At 35.2% G+C, this 20,162-nt stretch overlaps 1 protein-coding gene across 1 annotated transcript in view; it reads left to right on the top strand.

Moving 5' to 3' along the window:
- The window catches only part of FGF14 (fibroblast growth factor 14), a 248,499-nt gene that overhangs the window by 44,358 nt on the left and 183,979 nt on the right, over positions 1 to 20,162 (top strand). The window contains exons 2-3 of the mRNA XM_036754472.1: positions 7,545 to 7,655; positions 18,976 to 19,079. Of these exons, the coding sequence (XP_036610367.1) occupies positions 7,545 to 7,655; positions 18,976 to 19,079 (215 nt within the window). The remainder of the gene's footprint in view (positions 1 to 7,544; positions 7,656 to 18,975; positions 19,080 to 20,162) is intronic.

The following is a 20,162-nucleotide window of genomic DNA, read 5'->3' as shown; positions in this document are numbered from 1 at the left end:
TTGCTGATCTGCAATTAGCAGAAGCCCACTGGATTGCAGAATTGGTGTGGTCTTGTGTTGGTAGCATATTGGTTACCTATCTTGTTCTTCCTGTAACTCTTTAGAACCAGAATAGCCAGTATTTTCACATAATTTGCTATCTGAAAAAACACCATGGCAGGTGTGGGAGTGGGGTCCTTTAAGGGCCAGCGTAATCTTGAAAATAGTTTTCAAAACTAATTAGCTATGAGAAATGGCTGAACAAGTTGTGGGATACAATTGTTACGGAACACTATAGTGTTAAAAGAAATGACAAGGGGGCTGTTTTTAAAAACCTAGGAAGAACTTACATGAAGTGATATAAAAGTGACGTGAGTAGAACCAGGAGAGAATTATACACAGTAGCAGCCATACTGTAACAGTGATCCATTTACTCTAAACAATAGAATGATCCCCAACAATTCCAAAAGACCTAAGATTAAAAAAATGCTATCCAACTCCAGAGAGAGAACTGATGAGCTCTGAGTACAGACTGAATCATACTTTTTCCACTTTATTTTTCTTGCTTTTTTTTTTTGCAATATGGTAATATGGAAATGTTTTGCATGATTTCACATGTTTAATTGATTTTATATTGTTTACCTCCTCATTGAGTGGGTGAGGGATTGGAGGGAGAGAATTTGGAGCTCAAAATTTAAAAAAATATTAAATTTAAATAAATTTATTTAATAATTAATTGATTAATTTAAATAAAATAAATTCATTTATTTAAAAATAAATATGTACATAAATGATTTTTTTAAAAGTTAATTAGCTACTGCCACAGTTTTCAGCTTTGTCCATATAGTTGAACTGACTGATCCAATAAGTATCTTGCCTCCCAGTTGGCCATTGGTGATCTAATGTGAACAATTTGGGCAGCCCATGTGCTGCTTTTCACCTTTATTGTATCTCATTCTCCCTAGCCCCTTTTCACAAGGTAGTGCTACCTGTCTATCTGTCATTCCTAAGCTCTGCACCTCAGTTGTCATGGATTCCCCCAGAGCAGTTGTGTTTATTGTTCATTCTATTGCCTGCCTGGTAAACATAAACTTCTCTTTTCCCTAATATTACTTACATTCTGATGCATTGCAGACAATGCTGAGGAAATGAAAACTTCTAACTTGATCTTTCATGGTCACATCCTCACACATAAAGTAGTACAATGTCAGTAAATACATTTAGCTGGTTATACATCTTTTGGCCCACCTTCCATTCATGTTGTCATCTTGTCAGAAATGTTGACTGAAGTATTCATATATTTTACCACCTCCTTGCTCTCTAAACTACATCTATGCCTAATGGCACCTATATTTCTAGATAATTTACCTACATACTTAAATATCCAAACACGAAATTTTCTTGAATATTTTATCATCAGCCTTTGTTTTTACCTTTCCACCCCTTTTTCACATTCTACCAGCTTGCCCTTGCAATGATAGTAAGTAAGGAAGCTTTCCGTTTATATAATCTGCTATCAAATAGTACTTGGTGTCTTCTTTGTTATTTGTCTTTACGTGTTCCATCTAGGTAACTTAGTGGATAGAGTGCTGGCTCTGGAGTCTGGAAGATCTGAGGCCAAATCCAGCCTCAGACATTTAGTAGCTATGTGACCTTGGGCAGATCATTTCATCTCTATCTGCCTCAATTTCCTCAACCGTAGAATGGGGTAATAATATCACCTATATTCCAGGCTTGTTTCAAGGATCAACTAAATGCTAATTATTATCATTATTGTTATTAAGATCAATATTATTTTCCTCTTCTCAGTTTTTACTTATCTCTTTCTTTCTAGATTATTTAAAATATTGATCCTGAAACACATATTTAATTTTTTTTAACCACATTGATTTCAGATTTTACTATCCCCTCTCTTCCTCCTCCTCCTTCTTATTCTCTCTCTCTCTCTCTCTCTCTCTCTCTCTCTCTCTCTCTCTCTCTCTCTCTCCCTCCCTCCCGATACACACACAAACACACATCGCCATGTATCATCATGGTCAGCTTACTTTTCTGTACTAATATGGCTTTAAAGGATCACTACAATTTGGATCCAATAAACTTTCCAGTGCATGCTATATTCTAGCCAAATTATACCACAAATTCTTTCTAAGTCTTGTCATATATGCATGGATTCATGCAGACTGTCCCAAATCCCTACAATGAAGTCCCTCCACATCTCAGAGCACTTTTCTCTGGGTTACCCTAATATTGCATATCCACAGAACTTAGCTTTGTTTTATGCACACAAGAGAAATTTAACTAACACTTGCTGAATTGAATCACATGTCTTTATTGCAAATCACAGTGTTATTCTGTCTAGATGCTTTAACTAGATTAAGATTCTTGGTTATAAAATTCTGCTACAAAAAGTTAAGGCAATGATCCTAATTCCTTTGCTGTATAGCTCATTAAGATGCCAACTATTTAAACATATGAATAATCTTCCCAGGATTAACTGCTTTCTCTTTATATAGAAGTAGGCAGCCAGAAGCTGGATAGAGTGGTGGGCCTGGAGTCAGGAAGACTCATCTTCATGAGTTCAAATCTGGCCTCCAACACTTAGTAGCTATGTGCCCCTGGGCAAGTCACTTAACCTTGCTTGCCTCAGTTTCCTCATCTGTAAAATGAGCTAGAGAAGGAAATGGTAAACCACTCCAGTATCTTTGTCAAGAAAAGCCCAAATGGGGTCACAGAGTCATATATAACTGAAAATGACTGAATAAGAAAAATTAGGCTTCTACAATCTTTTTGATTTTCCAGGTTTTCTTCATATCTTTTATAGTCCTCATCTCCCAAATATTTTCCTTTAAAGCACTTTAATAAAGATTTAATCATTCCCACTTTTACTGTAAAACTGCTTTCTTTTATGATCCAACCTCAATTCCTAATCCAGCAACCACTTACCCTGTTCTGATTCACTGCCAAATGCTTTGTCATCTTTGAATCCAGTATGTTCCATAAGGTTGTAAAATGGTGACCCACTTAAAACAGTGTTTCTTTAAGTAACTTAAATAAGGCAGATAAAGAATTGTTAGGAAGATAAAGCCAATATGAACAATACAGGGAATTTATGATTTCTCAGCTGCGGAAATAATCTAACTTACCTCTTAATATTTCTATACTTGTCATCATTTTGCTTCAGGTTATATTTTATTTTCCTGAGCAGCAAGAATTATGTTGCCATCAACTACTGCCATAACTAGGGTGGGATAAAAAGGGTTGTTTTTTAGGGAGGCTGAATTTAAAGGGTACTGAATTTAGATTTATAGAATGCACATAGCACTTAGTCCTTCAGATTACAAAACAACAACAAAAGCAGCAAAGTTTAAATCCTAATTAGCAAGAATAGCTAGTTGAAATGGGAAGCTAACAGATGGCACTCTCAGGTGAGCTTACCCTACCCTACACTGCACCTCCTCTCATCTTCCCCTTTAAATGACACCTCATTCGATTGTATTTTCTACATGCATGGTTTGTGGTACTGACCTGGATATACAAATTCCTAGTTACAGCTCTATGCCTAGTATTTCCAAACCCAATTCCTGGGGAATGGATGCTAATTCTTTTGATGCTAATCAAAACCAGTGTAGGACAGCTGAGATACCCCAGGGGATTGCCTGAGGAATCTAGAAGTTTATGGCTTGTCTAAGGCCTCCCAACTAATAAGATTAAACTAAATGCAGGATTTGAAAACAGGTCTGCAGGGTTCTAGCCACAGCTTTCAATCCACTAAATGACACTCTTTCTGATAATAATTTGTGTTGGGTATTTTTTTTCTTTCCCTTTTTCATTCTTGATATCATCAGTGTAAGGAACCAGTGTAGAAAATCCATCCATTGATGAAAGGATGATCTAATTTTCTGAAATTGTCTTGATAAGTTGTTTGGAAGCAAACCATCTTCCCTGGTTTTGTAACTATTCTGTGCCTAAAGCAAGAGTGATTGCTATAGATTTTTCTCTCCTTCTCCCCACTGTTGAGCTTTTAATTTTTGTCAAAAACCTTTCTTGCCTGGATTTTCATTTTGAATTTAGCTGAGGCAAAGAAAGCTTCACTTACATTATTGTTGTTCATTTGTTTCGGTGGTGTTCAACACTTCGTGACCCTGTATGGGGTTTTCCTGGCATAGATACCAGAGTGGTTTGGCCGTTTCCTTCTCCAGTGGACTAGAGGGATTAAAGTGACTTACCCAAAGTCACACAGCTAGTGAATGTCTGAGGCTGGAGTTAAACTCAGGCCTTCTTAACTCCAGGCCCAGTGTTTAATCCACCTTGCCATCTAGCTGACTTAACTTAGTGCCTCAGTTTTTGAGTTATAACTATAAACATGGATTCCCACTGTAACACTAAACGAAAGTAAGGGCCCAAATCTCACATTTATTATTTTTTTTTAATTTGCATGCTCCATACTATTCTAAAATAGAAGGCAAGATTGTCTTCTGGTACGCCTGGTTCCAAAATACTTCACTTCTAGCCCTTAATGAAGAACTCAAAGTAAATTTGAACGAAGGCACTTTATTTTTTTAACTATGTTGGAATTGTCTGGCATAGGAGAGCAGAAGAGAATTCCAGTAGGACTCCATCCTAATTATAATAGTTTTTTTCAGGAGCCGCAGCACCAAAATTGAAACATGTAGGCTGCATCTGATGAAAGGGAAATTTTAGCATCTCTCTAGTTCTTCAGATTCACATTGGAGTCTTCATTTTTTATGGGATGGTATCAAAGTGGAATTTGAGGGCACTAAATCATTTGGACTAATTATAGACTCACCCCTTTGATTTGTGACCCAGTCTGGACAACCATTTTGTAGCCCAACACGTAAGGCCTAAAAGAAATTTGGATAGAATTATGAGGATTATAGTGAACGCCTTTCATTACTTTGCTGTTGGTATTCCTTGAAAACTTGTATAGAAGAAGAATCTGGACAGTGAGGATTTTAGCAGAATCAATCAAGCTGAATTTTGACAAGAGAATCAGATAATTTAAAGTTGGGAATTTCATAGGTCTACTTAGGACTCCTCTTTTCAGAGATGAAGAAAATGAAGATCAGAGGCATTAGGTAGTAAACAGCAGAAGGTAGATTTAAATGCTGGTCCTCAGACTCCAAGTTCATTGCCATGTTTTTTTGCTAAGTGGATTATCAAAAAACACACCACAACTTAAAGTAACATTTTATTCATATTGTGCTTTTAGGTTTTACTTCATATTGTTAGCTATTCAGGTCATTAGTGGAAAAAAATACTCAGTTATTTTAATTTAGCTAATTTAAAATTCATGTTTGTTCTGGTCTGTTCCTATAAGAATTTTGATTATTTATATTATTACACCATACTAGTAATAGAATAAGCAGGAAGAATAGGTGTGGCTGAGCCAGTGTGTTTATGTAAAGTGTAGGTAGTACTTGTGAAATGTGGGAGGTTGACCTATAGATGTATTTTTTTTTAAATCTAGCTGTGTGGATGACCTACTTAAGGGCAAACAGACAGGCTATAGGTAGGTAAAATGTTATAGGCTTTAGAAATGGGTAGTTAAAACTTCCAATACTGAGAAATATGATTATTCATTACAACTCTTCTCGTGTTTCTTGGACAATCAGGCATTCTACATCTAGTTTCTTTTTTCCATTAATTTGACACCAAAATATCTAAGTATCAAAGGTGATAAAAACATGAAAGAGTCTATTCATGGTAAGAAATTTGCATCCCAATGAAGTATTCCTGCAATGAAATATTTCTATTAATTGAACTCCTTAAGATGTTGCTGTTTGGTTAACAATATATTACACTATGATGAATATTCATAAAGCAATCAATTAACTACAGCAAAATTTTTAAAGTTGGCACAATATTTTGAATTTTCATATGCACATATTCTTACACTATAGGGCAGCTGGTGTTCGATACTAGGTTGTTAGCCCATTATTATGCAAAAATATTTATATAACATTATGATGGTAGCTTCAAAGAAAGATCAAATATTGATCTATTTCAAGTTGTTTGGTAAAGCTTTTCTTTATTTGATAAGCCATAAATGTCATCTTCAGCAAGACAATTATAATGAAAAATAAAGCACAGTTTTTAAAACATGGTAATTTGGAGCAGTTCAAACATTTTTCTGTTTAATATGGGCTCATAATTCTTTGCATCAATATGGGATGTTGTGTTTCATCATTGTTTTGTAAGACAGTCCATTTAGTTGGTCGTTTGACATTACATTCAAATTAGTTTACTGCATTTTGTTGGTATTGAGAGTTCTTTGTTGTTTTGAAAGTATTATGATACCCAAGTTACCAAGAGTAATATTTGGGCTGCTGCGTAGAAAAATCATATCAAAACTTGTGTCACTGCATTCTGATTAATAAATGGGTAGAAGCCAGTATGTGAAAACTAACATATAGGCAGTACTTTTACAAGGGAGCATTTTTTTTACTTTTAGCAAGAAGGTAACAGCTGACATCTCAATGTATTGGGATATTACAGATGCTATTTTTTTCCATGAGTCATCGCACCAAAAATCTGACCCTAAAAGGAAGTATTCCAGTCCCTCATCCCTCTACCCTACTCTTTTTATTCCTCCTTGGTCACAGAATGTGATGTCCATCTTACTTTATTTCACTTTGGTTATTCTTTATTTGATCTTCACCTAAGGATTTGTGCACTGGAAGAAAATTGCATGAGAGGTCATCAGTTCTGTTTCATAGGCAACTAGCAGTAACTTGACCCCAAATTGTGCACTGATAGCATAAAGAAGACCTCATATAGATATAGACTGCTCTTCAATATTACTGAGGATTGTGACATAAAGTAAGATGAACCATAGTGCCAAAGACTAGCATGGTGACCTTTATCCGGTACAAGATGATGTAATTCAATCCTAAAATCACATTAAATATAGAAATATCAACAGGGGTTTTCTAATTGTCCTACATTTTTATTCGGAATGATCAGCAACTTTTAAACTAGCAATGAAATGCCCTTTAAAGAATGTTCTTTATGTTGCTCATAGATTAACATCTGGCAAGAAAATGCTAGAAACAAATGGGCAAAAAAGGGCCTGATATTTATGCAAGTTAAGAAAATAAATAAGTTATTATTTCCCATTTGAAAACACAAAATTGGGTATGAAATGTATGTTTTCTGTGGGAAAAAAAATATTTTCTTCTCTTTTTCAGAAAACTTGGATTCAAATCTTGCCTTTGATAATTACTAGATTTATAATTCTGGTCAAAACATCTGACCTCTCTCTTCTTCAAGTTTTTTTTTTAACCTGTAAAAGGAGAAAGTTGGTCTGGTTCACTTCTAAAATGCCTTACAGGTCTAAAACAATTATTCCATGATAATTGAAATTATTATGTTAATAATGGCTCCAGAAATCTTGGAAACACCAAAACTTCTGCTTCTATGATGTGTCCTATTATACCCAAATACTATTAATAATAATGGTAATACAATAGAAAAGAAATAAAATGAAGAAAAAATGTTACATTACAACATTGTGAGGCTTATTATAAACTATGTTTGCCTTTCAGATCCCCAGCTCAAGGGTATAGTGACCAGGTTATATTGCAGGCAAGGCTACTACTTGCAAATGCACCCCGATGGAGCTCTCGACGGAACCAAGGATGACAGCAGTAATTCTAGTAAGTGAAAACTGTAGGAAAATGACTTACCACAGCTTGTAGACATTATCATTTAGCTACAGACGTGCAACGTTCTTTATTTTTTTTAAAATTTAGATATAATAGGCTACGTCAATTGCCTTCATAAATATATTTCATTATTTTCCTAAAATTAGAGGAAAAATAATTTTAAAAAAGATAATAGAATATCTACTTGAGAAGAAGCTATAACTTGAGAAGAAATGGGAATATTTGATTTTATTTTTACTCAGATAATTGGCACTTCTAAGCTTTCAGGAGCCAGCATTGTTACTTATAGCCCTCCCTCGCTCAAATCCAGATCATTTGCAAATCATGACATCTTCTTGATATCATGGTCCTCTTTGAGAAAGAAGGACCACCACCACCAACAACAACAACATCACTGAGCTCCTATTTTACCTACCTCCTTAGCATTTTTTTTAGGTTGTATGAATTTATAAGAATCACTTGTTCACTTTTTTGGTCATGGCAATTATTCCTTCATTACATGTGATAATGCACTCTGAAAAATATTAAAACATAATACTGCTGTTCATTATTTTTGTTAGTATATTTTTGTTCATCTCCTGGTTAAATTTCCTACATGTTTCTCTATTTCCTTTTATTTTATTCGAAAGCTTCTTCTGACATGACCTCTTTTCCTCTTATATTCCATTATTTTCTTTGTATAACTTATGCCTCCATTTTCTTACCTCTGCTATCCCATGTTAAATGATAGGAAAATTGAAGACCTACTGAAATAGGAAGAAAGAAAGATCTTTTTCTTTATATTACATATTTCAGTCATACTTACTTTTCTATCACAATGTTTCATTCTATCCCTTCATATACATATTTGAGGGTATATATGCACATGTGTTAAATTTTATCATTTTCTCCATATTCTATCCATACTCCTCATATTACTAGTCTGAAGGCATCCAATTTCCTTTTCTTATAGCTGAGTGACTCAGAAGCCATTCAGTTTTAGCACTTGGAACTGCTTGGCTTTCTTCTATAATCTTTAAGTCCTACAATATCTCTTGGAGAATGTCCAAGCCATTTCTGAAGAGCAGGATGGATAGCATGGTTAGTTAGTTTTCCATGACTACGGTAAATGTATGAGTTTATAGGATGAAAAGCCAAAAACAATTATTGGAACCTCCAGAGCTCTGATGCTCAATTTATTGGGTCCTCTTCAATTTGTCATTCTTTATATGGAGGAGTAATTACTAATATGATATAACCTGTATCCAGTGACAAATCTCATAGGTATGCACAGTACATGGATGTAATGTTAGGATTCTTGGAAAGACCAATTTTCATCAAGTGAACTAATACTTTACAAAGACATTTCCCTCCTTCTGATTCGCTAAGACAGGCCAAATGATGATAATATTGCTAATATTTAAGAAGCAAATATTGATACAGTAGTCATCAAAAAGCAAAAGAACAAAAGAGTAGAATGATTAAGATTACTCCCAAACTTGGTTGTTTTTAACTGAAAAAAATTGGGAGATACAAGAATAGGTATTTATTCATATGAATTTAAAAGAATAATAGCATAGTAGGTTCCTGTTTCTCATACTAGTACTTGAAGTTGATAGTAGCAGAATAGGAACTTTGGGGATAAGCCCGGTGGCCCTCTCCTACAAATATTGTATCTTGACCATTTTATGAACAGCATTTTGGACCTGATGACTCCAATACTTCCTCAAAGGCTTATAAAGCATAACATTAAGAGATAGGGTAAAATTAAGAGTTCTAAAGAATATAAATAAGAATATAAAAGAATATATAGTAATGACAAAACAAAATCCTACTGGGAATTCCATAGAAAGCACCAGTCTTAGGGTGTCTGCTATTAGCCTTTGCTACATCTGTATTTCATTCATTCTCATTCTCATTCTCTCTCTCATATTCTCCCCCCCTCTCTTTCTCTCTCCCTCTTTCTCTCTCCCTCTCCCTCTCTCTCTTCTTCTCCTTCTCTCTCTCCCTCCCTCCCTCCCTCTCTCATCCTGCTCTGCCAAGAAAAACTCTTTGAAAGCTGCTGGTGCTGTCGTCTCAAACGTAACAGGGTCTCATATGATTTATATGTTGATTGTATATGTCAGAAAGCCCTGTAAAGCAGCAGGTAGCCTTTTCTGATACCACCTTCAGAAAGATCTGGGTAAAACATCTTTTAGTTAAACTTACCTAATTAAAGTTTAAAATACTCAAAGAATTTGGTCACATTTCTCGAAAGTTTTTTATTCATCTTATTTAAACACATCAAAAGGGCCAGTGAGGTATGGAGGGGGTAGTATGAAGAATTTTATGTATACACATAGTATTCCAAAAACTCTTAGAGTACTTTTGAGCTTTAATAGGTCAAAATTATACTAAGCCTTAAAAAATCTTGGATGTTCATGTGTCTATATATACATACAAATATAGATACATCTCTCTCTCTCTCTCTCTCTCTATATATATATATACATATATATGTACATATATATGTATATATATAAACATGCACACACACATATATATACATATGTATACATAACATAAATATGCTAAATTATATACAAAAACATATTCCTTTTTTATACTATTTTAATATTTTTCCAATTACAGGTAAAGGTAGTCTTCAACATTCATTTTTATAAGATTTTGAGTTCCAAATTTTTCTCCCTCCCCTTACCTCTCCTCAAGATGGCGAGCAATCTGATATGTATAATCATGTTAAACATATTTCCATGTTGAAAAAGAAGAATCAGAACAAAAGGGGAAAACACAAAGAAAAAAAAGTGAAAATAGTATGCTTTGATCTGCATTCAGACTCCATAGTTCTTTCTCTGCATGTGGATAGCATTTTCCATCATGAGTCTTTTGGAATTGTCTTGGATCATTGTAGTGCTGAGAAGAGCTAAGTCATTCACATCACACGTCACGATCATCACACGATGTTGCTATTACTATGTGCAATGATCTGCTGATTCTGCTCCTTTCCCTTGGCATCAGTTCATATAACTCTTTCCAGATGTTTCTTAAATGTGCCTGCTCATTTCTTATAGCACAATTCCATTTACATTCATGTACCACAACTTGTTCAGCCATTCCTCAGCTGATGGACATTCCCTCAAGTTCCAATTCTTTGCCACCATAAAAAGAGCTACTATAAATATTTTTGTACATGTGAGTCCTTTTCCCTTTTTTTATGATTTCTTTGGGATACAGACCTAGTAGTGGTATTGCTAAATTGAAGGGTATGCACAAATTTATAGCTCTTTAAGCATAGCTCCAATTCGCTTTCCAGAATGAATTCACAACTCCATCAACAATGCATTAGTGTCTCAATTTTACCACATCTTCTCCAGCATTTATCATTTTTCTTTCCTGTCATATTAGCCAATCTTATAGGTGTGAGGTAGTACTTCAGAAAAAATGCATATTTTAAGCGATACATTTTAATTTAGAGAGGGAAAACCTAAAGATATCACCTTTTATTTTTCAGAATTGTCTTTATCACTGCTTTTTCAGGTGTTCCAACTAAAGGATTTTCTTCATATGTTCTAATATGGCAGATACTCAGTTTGTGGTTGTGCTGATATTTTGGAGTTGTTGCTCATGCTATGGACACAGTGTTTGTAGGGATAGAACAGGGAAAATTAATACAGAAAACAATTATGTTATTACATCTGCAAGTGAGTTTGGTGAAGTTAGGATAATGTATGAAATTTCAAAAAAAATGTCCTTTAGGACCAAAGCCAGAAAAACGGGAAAGCATCTACCTACTTTTATACTCTAATTTTTCAAATAAGCAAAAAATATTTTCCTTGAAAATATTTAAAGTCCTATTTGTTTTCTGATACATATAGAAACCTTCAAAAGCAAAGGCAATTTTTTAAAAAGCTGAATTCTCTTCTTTAGCAAATTAATCCCATCCCTTACAAGTAAACTTGAGTAGTTCATCATGCTTCTAGATGATAGAAACATAATTAAAAACCATGTACTTTTTCAGAAGTTCACAGGGTACTATGGCTTAATGGCCATCCACAAATAGCAAGCATCCTAAGAATTGGTTCCAAGTAAGTCACAAAAGCAGCTAGGTGATGCAGGGGATAGGGTGCTGGGCCTGGAATCAAGAAGACTCATCTTCCTGAGTTCAAATCCTGCTTCAGACACTTAGTAGCTGTGTGACCCTGGACAAACCACTTAAACTACCTCATCTCTCAAATGAGCTGGAGAAAGATATAGTAAACCACTCCAGTAATTTTGCCAAGAAAATCCAAAAATTGGGTCACAACGAGTCAGACATGACTAAAAAATAACTAATCGTCACTAGTTCATTAGTGGACAAGTCAGCCAACAAGCATTTATTAAGTGCCTACTATATACTAGGTTTTGTGCTAAGGGAGTTTGTTTTTTTTCAAAAATCATGAAACCTATTTTAATTCACCAAAATGTCTCCAAGAAACATTATTAGCCATTATTATTTAATTAAAGGCATATCTAATGAGAAATAGTATGAGGTATCAGATATAGAGTTGGCTTCAGAGCCTAGAAGACCTGAGTTTAAATACTGCCTCTGACACATACTAGCTTTGGTACTCTGGACATGTAGTTATTCTCTTACTTGAACTCTTCTGAGACTGATCTCCACCCCTTGTGGCTTGGACATGTAGTTGAGCTTTGAATGAGTGCTTATAAAAGGAAAGAATGGAGCTGATAGAGATAATCTTTTAAGGAGAGAACTCACTCATAGATAATTGACATTTAACCCTTTTTTAAAAATAGAAATATCAGTAAGTTGACAGAATTGTAATGGAATCAATCAATTCTATCCACTAAACCCCTAAAATCTCTAAGAAAAGCTGTAAAATAACTTTTTTCCCATGCCAGTCCCAGTGGGAAGGCACCCTTTTTAAGGGCTTTGAAATATTTCTAGCAGTTTCACAGTGACACATAAGCTTTGAGAGCAGTGACCAGAAGTTATTCAATATTAGCACTCATTTTCTATAATGAGTGCTAAACTTGCTGGTGAAATTTAGTAACATGGAGCAGAGCAGGGCAATTGACTGATATTGTTTGTGGGCACATGAAAAATAGAATAAAACTCACCATGATGCTCATTTGTCACAACAATGTTAGTTACAGCTACTGTGGAGGTGTAAGGTCAGTAACACGAGCACATATGATGGCTGCTTGCATAGGTTCTTTGATCTCCTTTTCTAAAGGAAAGCAACTTTAAGGGGTTAGCAATCTTACTTTAATTAAATATACATATATCATTCACTTAGTTCAGGGGAAAAAGTCACCACCCTGAACTTCAGAGCAAATACAAACAGAAATTACAAACAGGGAAAATAACACAAATCAATAGGACAAGCTTCTTACTGTCTGACCATAGCAATATATACATAGTTACCAAAGAGAGAAGCACCAACATCTGGGTTTTCAACAGCTACCCAGAGTCTTGTATGGCCAAATCACACGAACACTCTTCCAATGAGTGAGGCCCCAAACAAAATGCTAACCTCAGGACTGTTTCCAATAAAGGACTCTTGATTCAAAGACTCTTCATTCAAACAAAGGCAAGACTTAATCAAAGGTACTTGATTGCCTTAGTGCTGAGGAGCACTCCAAAAGAAAAAAAACCAAAAAGCCCCACTTTGCTTGCCATTACATCATTACAGGAAACAAGGAGAAGGCAAGTTGTAGCCACCTTCCTCAGACAGGTAGAAGGCCTAATGGATTAAGTACTGGACTTGGAATCAGTAAGTCATGAGTTAGAATGTCATGTCAAACACTCACCTAGCTGTGACCCTGAGCAGGTCACTTAGCCTCTCTCTAAGCCTTAGTTTCCTCATTTGTAAAATGGAAATAATCATATCATAATACCTACCTCACTATATTGCCACAAAGAATAAATTAGATAACATGTAAAACACTTTGAAAAGCTTAAAATTCTACATAAATGTTAGCTAATGTTATATAGAAGAAATGCTTTGGTGGAAGAACATTTATGGAAATATCAATAGGGTTTTTCCCCCAAATTGAGACAGTATCTTTTAGTAATTAGTATAGTAGATAGAAATTTGGCTTCAAAGCCAGCAAGACCTGGCTTCAAGTTTTGCTTCTGACATACTTGCTTTGTGACAGTGGACAATTCATTTGGCTTGTCAGTGCTATAAGCAAATCTCTAAGATTCTAATTATGAGAAGACACCAATCTGCCATGGTAGAGGAAATTTCCTCACTTTGGAACTCCTAATACCAGTGAAATTACAGGTCTGTCCCTTTCCCTAACCCTGTCACTACAACTATAACTATCCCTACTAATTATAGATTAATAGCAATTTGGACTCCAAATCAAGAGACCTAGGTGATAGTCCTGATGGTACCACTTATTAACTAGGTGACCTTGGGCAAATCACTTAGTTTTTCTAGATCTCAATTATCTGTAAAGTTGCAAAATTGTCCTTTACGATGTTTAGTTATGTCTGTTCTAACCATAAAATTCTAAATCTTTTACATGATAATAAACAATTATTGTCTAAGTGCATATTTATCACAGAAAAAATTGAGTTATTCAATATCCTTGGTTTTTTTATAATTGAATAATAGATTGTTTTAATGGTGAGATCAGGTATCAGGAAAAAAAAATTAATCGTGCTCAAATTTAAAGAGATATAAGTATTGAGAGGTAGCCAAACAGAGTGGAAAGACCACTGACTTTTAAAATGAGAAGACCTGGGTTCAAATGCTACCTGTGATGCTTACTCTCTGAATGACTTGGAGAATTTAACTTGACCTCCATGGGCCTCGGTTTCCTCATCTGTAATATGAAAGGATTGGACTAGATGACCTCGGAAGTGCCTTCTAGATCTACATCTATGGGCCCAATGTGACCATATGAATAGCTTCCATGAATCAGAAGTATGGAGTCAGTATAACAGTGGCAAAATATGGAATCCGTATACTTGGGTTCAAGTTTCAGCTAGTACTTTATAGTTTAGTTTTCTTGGAGAACTACTTTTATCTATGCAAGCCTCAGTCTTCTCATATATATAGTGGAGATAATGTTAACTCTCTTTACTAGTGCTGAGAAATATCTTGGATCTTATTGTGTCTCCTCCAAGAAAGTTGATAAATAAAATGTTAATAATTATTGACCTATATGCCTACAATTTAATCTCAAACAAAAATAGAATATCTACAAACAGTGACCTCATCATCAGTGAAGGAATGAATATGGAACAAGGATTTTTGGTACAATAAACTAAATATAGGGAAGTCAAACATTTGATTTAAAAGTATAGCAAATACAAGATTCCATTGTACTTATTGTTGACTAAGAAAGCATTTGATTCAGTAGGACAAAAGCTACCATATAAAGGCTCCGATAAGGTGTCTCCCAATGCAGATGTCATGACTGTATTTGAAGGACTGTGTTTGAAGGACATAACAACAGAGATAACCTTTGTTGTTGAGGCACAAAAGAAGAAGGCATGGCCAACAATGGTGCTGGCCAGTATCATAGAGCATGTCCAGGGTATCATTTAAATGGAAGAGAAATTCCCCATAGATGGTAAGGTTCTCCAGATATTGCTATTTGAGGATCATACTCTTCTGATTGTACCAAATCCTGGAATATATAGAGAGATTCATAGGCATTCAAAAAAGAAATTGTCCCCCTAGGTACACTGGGGGGAAAAATCACACAAATAGATGAAGAATACCTGTTTTCCAGTCTACTATGATATACATGTTGTTGGACAAATCATAGAAGTGGGCCAAATAAACTCTGTAAATGGGCAGTGATTGACTCAGGATTGAAGAAGAAAAGAGAAATTATTTCACTGCTTTTTTTGGGGGGAGAAGGTGTCTCTTTCTAAATGTCTGTGTTCTTCTATTGGCCAGCTAGCTGGCAGATGTATAGAGTGCTGGCCCTCCTTCCTCTCCCTCTCTCTCTCCTTCTCCCCCGCTCCCTCTCATTCTCCCTCTCCCTCTCGTCCTCCCTCTCCCTCTCCCTTCCTCAGGTAGTAAGGTTTCAATGTATGTGAAACATATAAGATGAAAGTGTTTTAGAAGTGATGGAATATAACAGCTACAAGAGAACATTCAAGTCAAAAATATTTAAAAATCAACTTTTCAGTGATGGCATAGTGTGATAGAAATATTACTTGATGGTAATCAGAAGTCTATCATTTTAGTTCTGTCTCTCCTACTAACTAATTCTCTGGCCGTGGACAAATCACAACTTCTCTGGGCTTCAATTTGCTTAGCTCCCAGAATGAAGGGGCTAGACTGAATAGTCTCAAAGGTCTCTTCCAGTTCTAAAGATGTAAGATTTTATGACTATGTTTAGATTTAAAAATACATCCATGGGAAGTAATTACTTGAAGAATCATAGGAAAAAAGAGTGTTTTTTTTCCACTAGCAAAAGAAAAGACTGACTAGGTTTTTAGGCTGTTTCTATTTTTATCAGTCACTAAATAATGCCTTATGTCCTACCAGAGTAAATAGATTTTCATAATTTCCCAATACTAAAAAGAAAATTTTAAGTATAGTATTAAAATAAACATGTTGAGCCCTATGCCTTCCCTATAGCTACATATGAGTATTGAGAATGGGGTGGGGGGAAGGGTAATAGCATATCTTGCAGTGTTGATTTGCATCTCTATTGTATAACACAAAACCCAGTTATTTCTGTAGTAAGTATTTTTCTTCCTCTACAAGCATTTTAAGCATTTGAATCAAAGGGTTAGGTATCAACCAAGTAAATGTTCAACTCTTGGGAAATTGCATAAAGACACATATATGTATACAATTGCCTTTTGGATATACCTCAATGGGTGCCCCATAGTCATCTCAAACTGAATATATCAAAAACAAAACTCCTTATCTTTACCCCAAATCCACACCACTCTCAGACTTCTCTTTCTTTTAGAGACAACATAGTTCTTCTAGTCAACCATATTGCTGTTTTCAGAGTCATCCTTAGCTCCCACATCTGTCCCTTTCTCTCCAATCAAAAGGATACCAACTTAATCACTTCTTACCTGGGCTTTTACAATGACTTCCTAATTGGCTTCTTGCTTCCAGCCTCTTTCATCCATCCCACTTATCTTCAACCCACTCTAATCTATCTTCCACGCATCTGCCAAAATGATATTCCTAAAGCCCAGGTCTGATCATATTATCCCCCTGTTCAAGAAGTTGTAGTGGCTACTTGTTGCCTCTAGGGTAAGATACTAACCCTTCTATTTGGTATTTAAAGCCCCTTCCAGTCTAGCTCTAGAATTGTTTTTCTAGGTCTGTTCCACAGTGCTCCTCTTCCCAAACTCTCCATTCTAGCCATATTGTTCTATTTTTTCTTTTTTTCTGTAGAATATTCCATTTTCTTCTTTATGCCTTTTCTTTTCTCTATGTCTGGAATGCTTTCTTCTCACTTCTGCATCTTAAAATCCCTGGATCCCTCTCAAACTCAGCTTGTATGACACTTCCTACAGAGGGCACCTAGCTACTAAATTTTACCTCCTTCTACATAAATTAACTGGAAATATTTCCACATATATTTACATATATGTGTGTGGAATTGGGATAAACTTCTTGATGGGGTGGGGTGCTTCTTTGTGTTTTCTTTGTTTCCCCTGAGCCTAGCCAAATAGCAAATAAATAGTAGGCACTTAATAAATGTTGATTAATTGATTGATGTAATATATTTTGGTAAGGAACATTTAAGTCTAATAACATAAGACTGATTTTTTCTCATATCTTGCCTCTCTTTTTTTTCTATTATCTTCCTGTATACAACACATGTTTACTTTCTGACAGTTATTAAGTATCTGCATTATTTTTCTAGCAGCCAAACTCTTGACAAGGTATACCCACTGGTTCTTAGTAAAATCTTTGATGATGAATAAACTAATGAAAAAGTGTTAATTAAGTATTAACTATGTGCCGTCTGCTATGCTAAGCTTTGAGAATACAAATAGAAAAGTGAGACTGTCCTTCCCTTCAAGAAGATAATAGTCTAACTAGAAGAGATAATATATATCAGAGGGATTACCTGCAAGGTGGTTGGAAGGGCCTGCTGCTCCTAAGAGAGTAACTGTAGGTCGAGTGGCAAGGTCCAGGGATCTTTTGAGTTCATTGTCAGGTCACGCAGAAAGCCCTGGGTCTCTGAAGGGCATAGTGGTAAGGCAGATGGTAAGACCTAGTGTCTGAGGCTGTAGTGGTATAGGTAAGAAAGTCACAATTGTTTTAATGCATTTGATTTATGTGAATTTGTATAAATTGTCCTTATTCAGGTTATCCCTTTGCTTATTAAGATTAAATTTATTATTCCCCTCTCCAAAGATTGATATGACCTTATTTCCACTGTGCTAACCTCCAACCCTAACTACTCCCACACAGGGTCACACACAAATGTGACAACACTCACTTTGAAAATACATATTAGTGTGCAAATGATTCACTTACCTTAAGGCGTCAGGATTCAAAGGAGGATACTGGACCACCTCTGAGTGACTGGTGTGCCAGAAGTGACCAAAGTACTCAGTGCTTTCTTCCTTACAGTGAAAAAAAAAATTCCCCGGTTTTCAAGTCAGTAAAATGGAATTAATATTACCTTCTGGTTATTTTAAATGGCTAAGTGTCATTAGCTCAGGTGTTTGATTAGTTCTGCAAAAGCAAATTGCTTTGGCCCTGTGATTTTATCTGGTATAGGGAAACCTCAGTGCAGAAATTCCCTGTGAAAGGCAAATTAGTTGCAGAAATTATCTTTTCTTTTTCTTTTTAAAAAAATGCACTGTCCTACATTGCAAAGACAAATCACACCTTCTCTATTAAGCAGCATAAGACTAATCACTTAGTTTTAATTGCTTTCTTTTTCTGTTTTCCATGAGATTATTCACAGTTGTTGTTTTCCTTGAGTACAAAGTGGTGTTAAAAAGTGAGACGTGCTTTCCCTATTGCAGCCCAGTTTGTGTTTGTTATCCCAACAATGGTGGCTTTAGCCAACTCTAGTACAAATGATTACTAATTAGATTTACAAGCTGAAACTTAAATGCTAACTTTACTGTTGAAATACTATCTTGATTTAAAATGATGCTGATAACCAGTGATTTAAATGATGCTGATGACGCAGATTCTAATATTGTCTCAATGATAGCAATAAAAGTAATACTGCTAATAGTAATAACAAAAAACAAATGTTCTGTGAAGTCAATGACAAGTGTGGTGTCTCGATTTTTACAAAGAAATGCCTAGTTATTGCAATGTTTTTCTTTTCCCTGCCCGTCCATGACAGATTCCATTTATCTTTACAGCATTATTCAACCTCATACCAGTGGGACTTCGCGTTGTTGCCATGCAGGGAGTAAAGACAGGGTTGTATATTGCCATGAATGGAGAAGGGTACCTCTACACATCAGTAAGTAGCACAACATGGATACCAAGATCTCATACCTTCTATGTAAAAAAACAAATACTGACAAAGCTGTATGGAGTTTGATTCACCGTCAATTTCCCTGCAGGGGTTGGTCTTCATTGTGATCCTCTAAGCAGCTATTTTATTAACAACAGGTAAAATTATCTTTTCGGTAAGATGGTTAAATTTCAGTTTATGAGTGTCTTTTAAGCCTCTGCATTTGCCAGATTAAAAAAAATACAAATGAGCTAGCTTGCAGCCAAATAGAGCAATTTGAGAACAGATGACATTATTAATATATTATCTTTCATTTGGAAATGTTCTTGTCATAGGAAATTGCATGTAGTGGCATGCAAATGAAACTATGTAGAGAAAGCTGATAAATGCTAAAAAAGAAAAGGTTTTGTGTGGCAAATTAGACAGCTTGTTAAATATTTTAAGATATTACAATCAAATTCTGATAAGTCAAAGTACAAAATACAACAATAAACAAGACAATTGAACAATGTGATTTCTCTGAATTTGAGTATTTTTATAAAGCATAAGCTTTTTTTTCCCTGGGATTTTTTATGTTAAAGAATTTGTTTTTATTCAGTATGTGTTGTATTCATACTTCATCATGCTGTAAAATTTCTCTTGTGTTGCATATTTCAAGCTACAAAAGTATACAGTAGAATCATTTGTTTCTATCATCCCTTGAGAGAAAATTGAACAGATTAAACTCTTGGTGCTCTGAAGGAAAGTACTTTTATTTATTTATTTTTGGTATGTGACATCATTCCAGATTTTAAATTCTAAAGAAACCTCCAACCCCAAACCCTCTTAGTGAATGTCAATAACTGGGGAAAACCTTGAGCAGGGAAAGTCTCTGTAGGGTTCCCCACAGAATAGGAGATGTTTTCTCTGTGAATCTGGGAAATCCTGTCAAAGGAAAATGAACTGCAAGTTGTACTATCTCATCACATTGAACACAGTGACATGGGCTATTGGTATTCATCTCCTGTCACCATCTGAATTCCCTGTAGGGTTTCCTGTATGTGGAACTGGGTCCTATATTATGCAGATTGCTTTCTGTTGTCACAAGAG

This window comes from Trichosurus vulpecula, chromosome 4, assembly GCF_011100635.1.
Source record: "Trichosurus vulpecula isolate mTriVul1 chromosome 4, mTriVul1.pri, whole genome shotgun sequence".
Lineage (NCBI taxonomy): Eukaryota > Metazoa > Chordata > Mammalia > Diprotodontia > Phalangeridae > Trichosurus > Trichosurus vulpecula.
The sequence above is the reverse complement of the archived record's forward strand: the minus strand, read 5'-3'. Positions and strand labels throughout refer to the sequence as shown.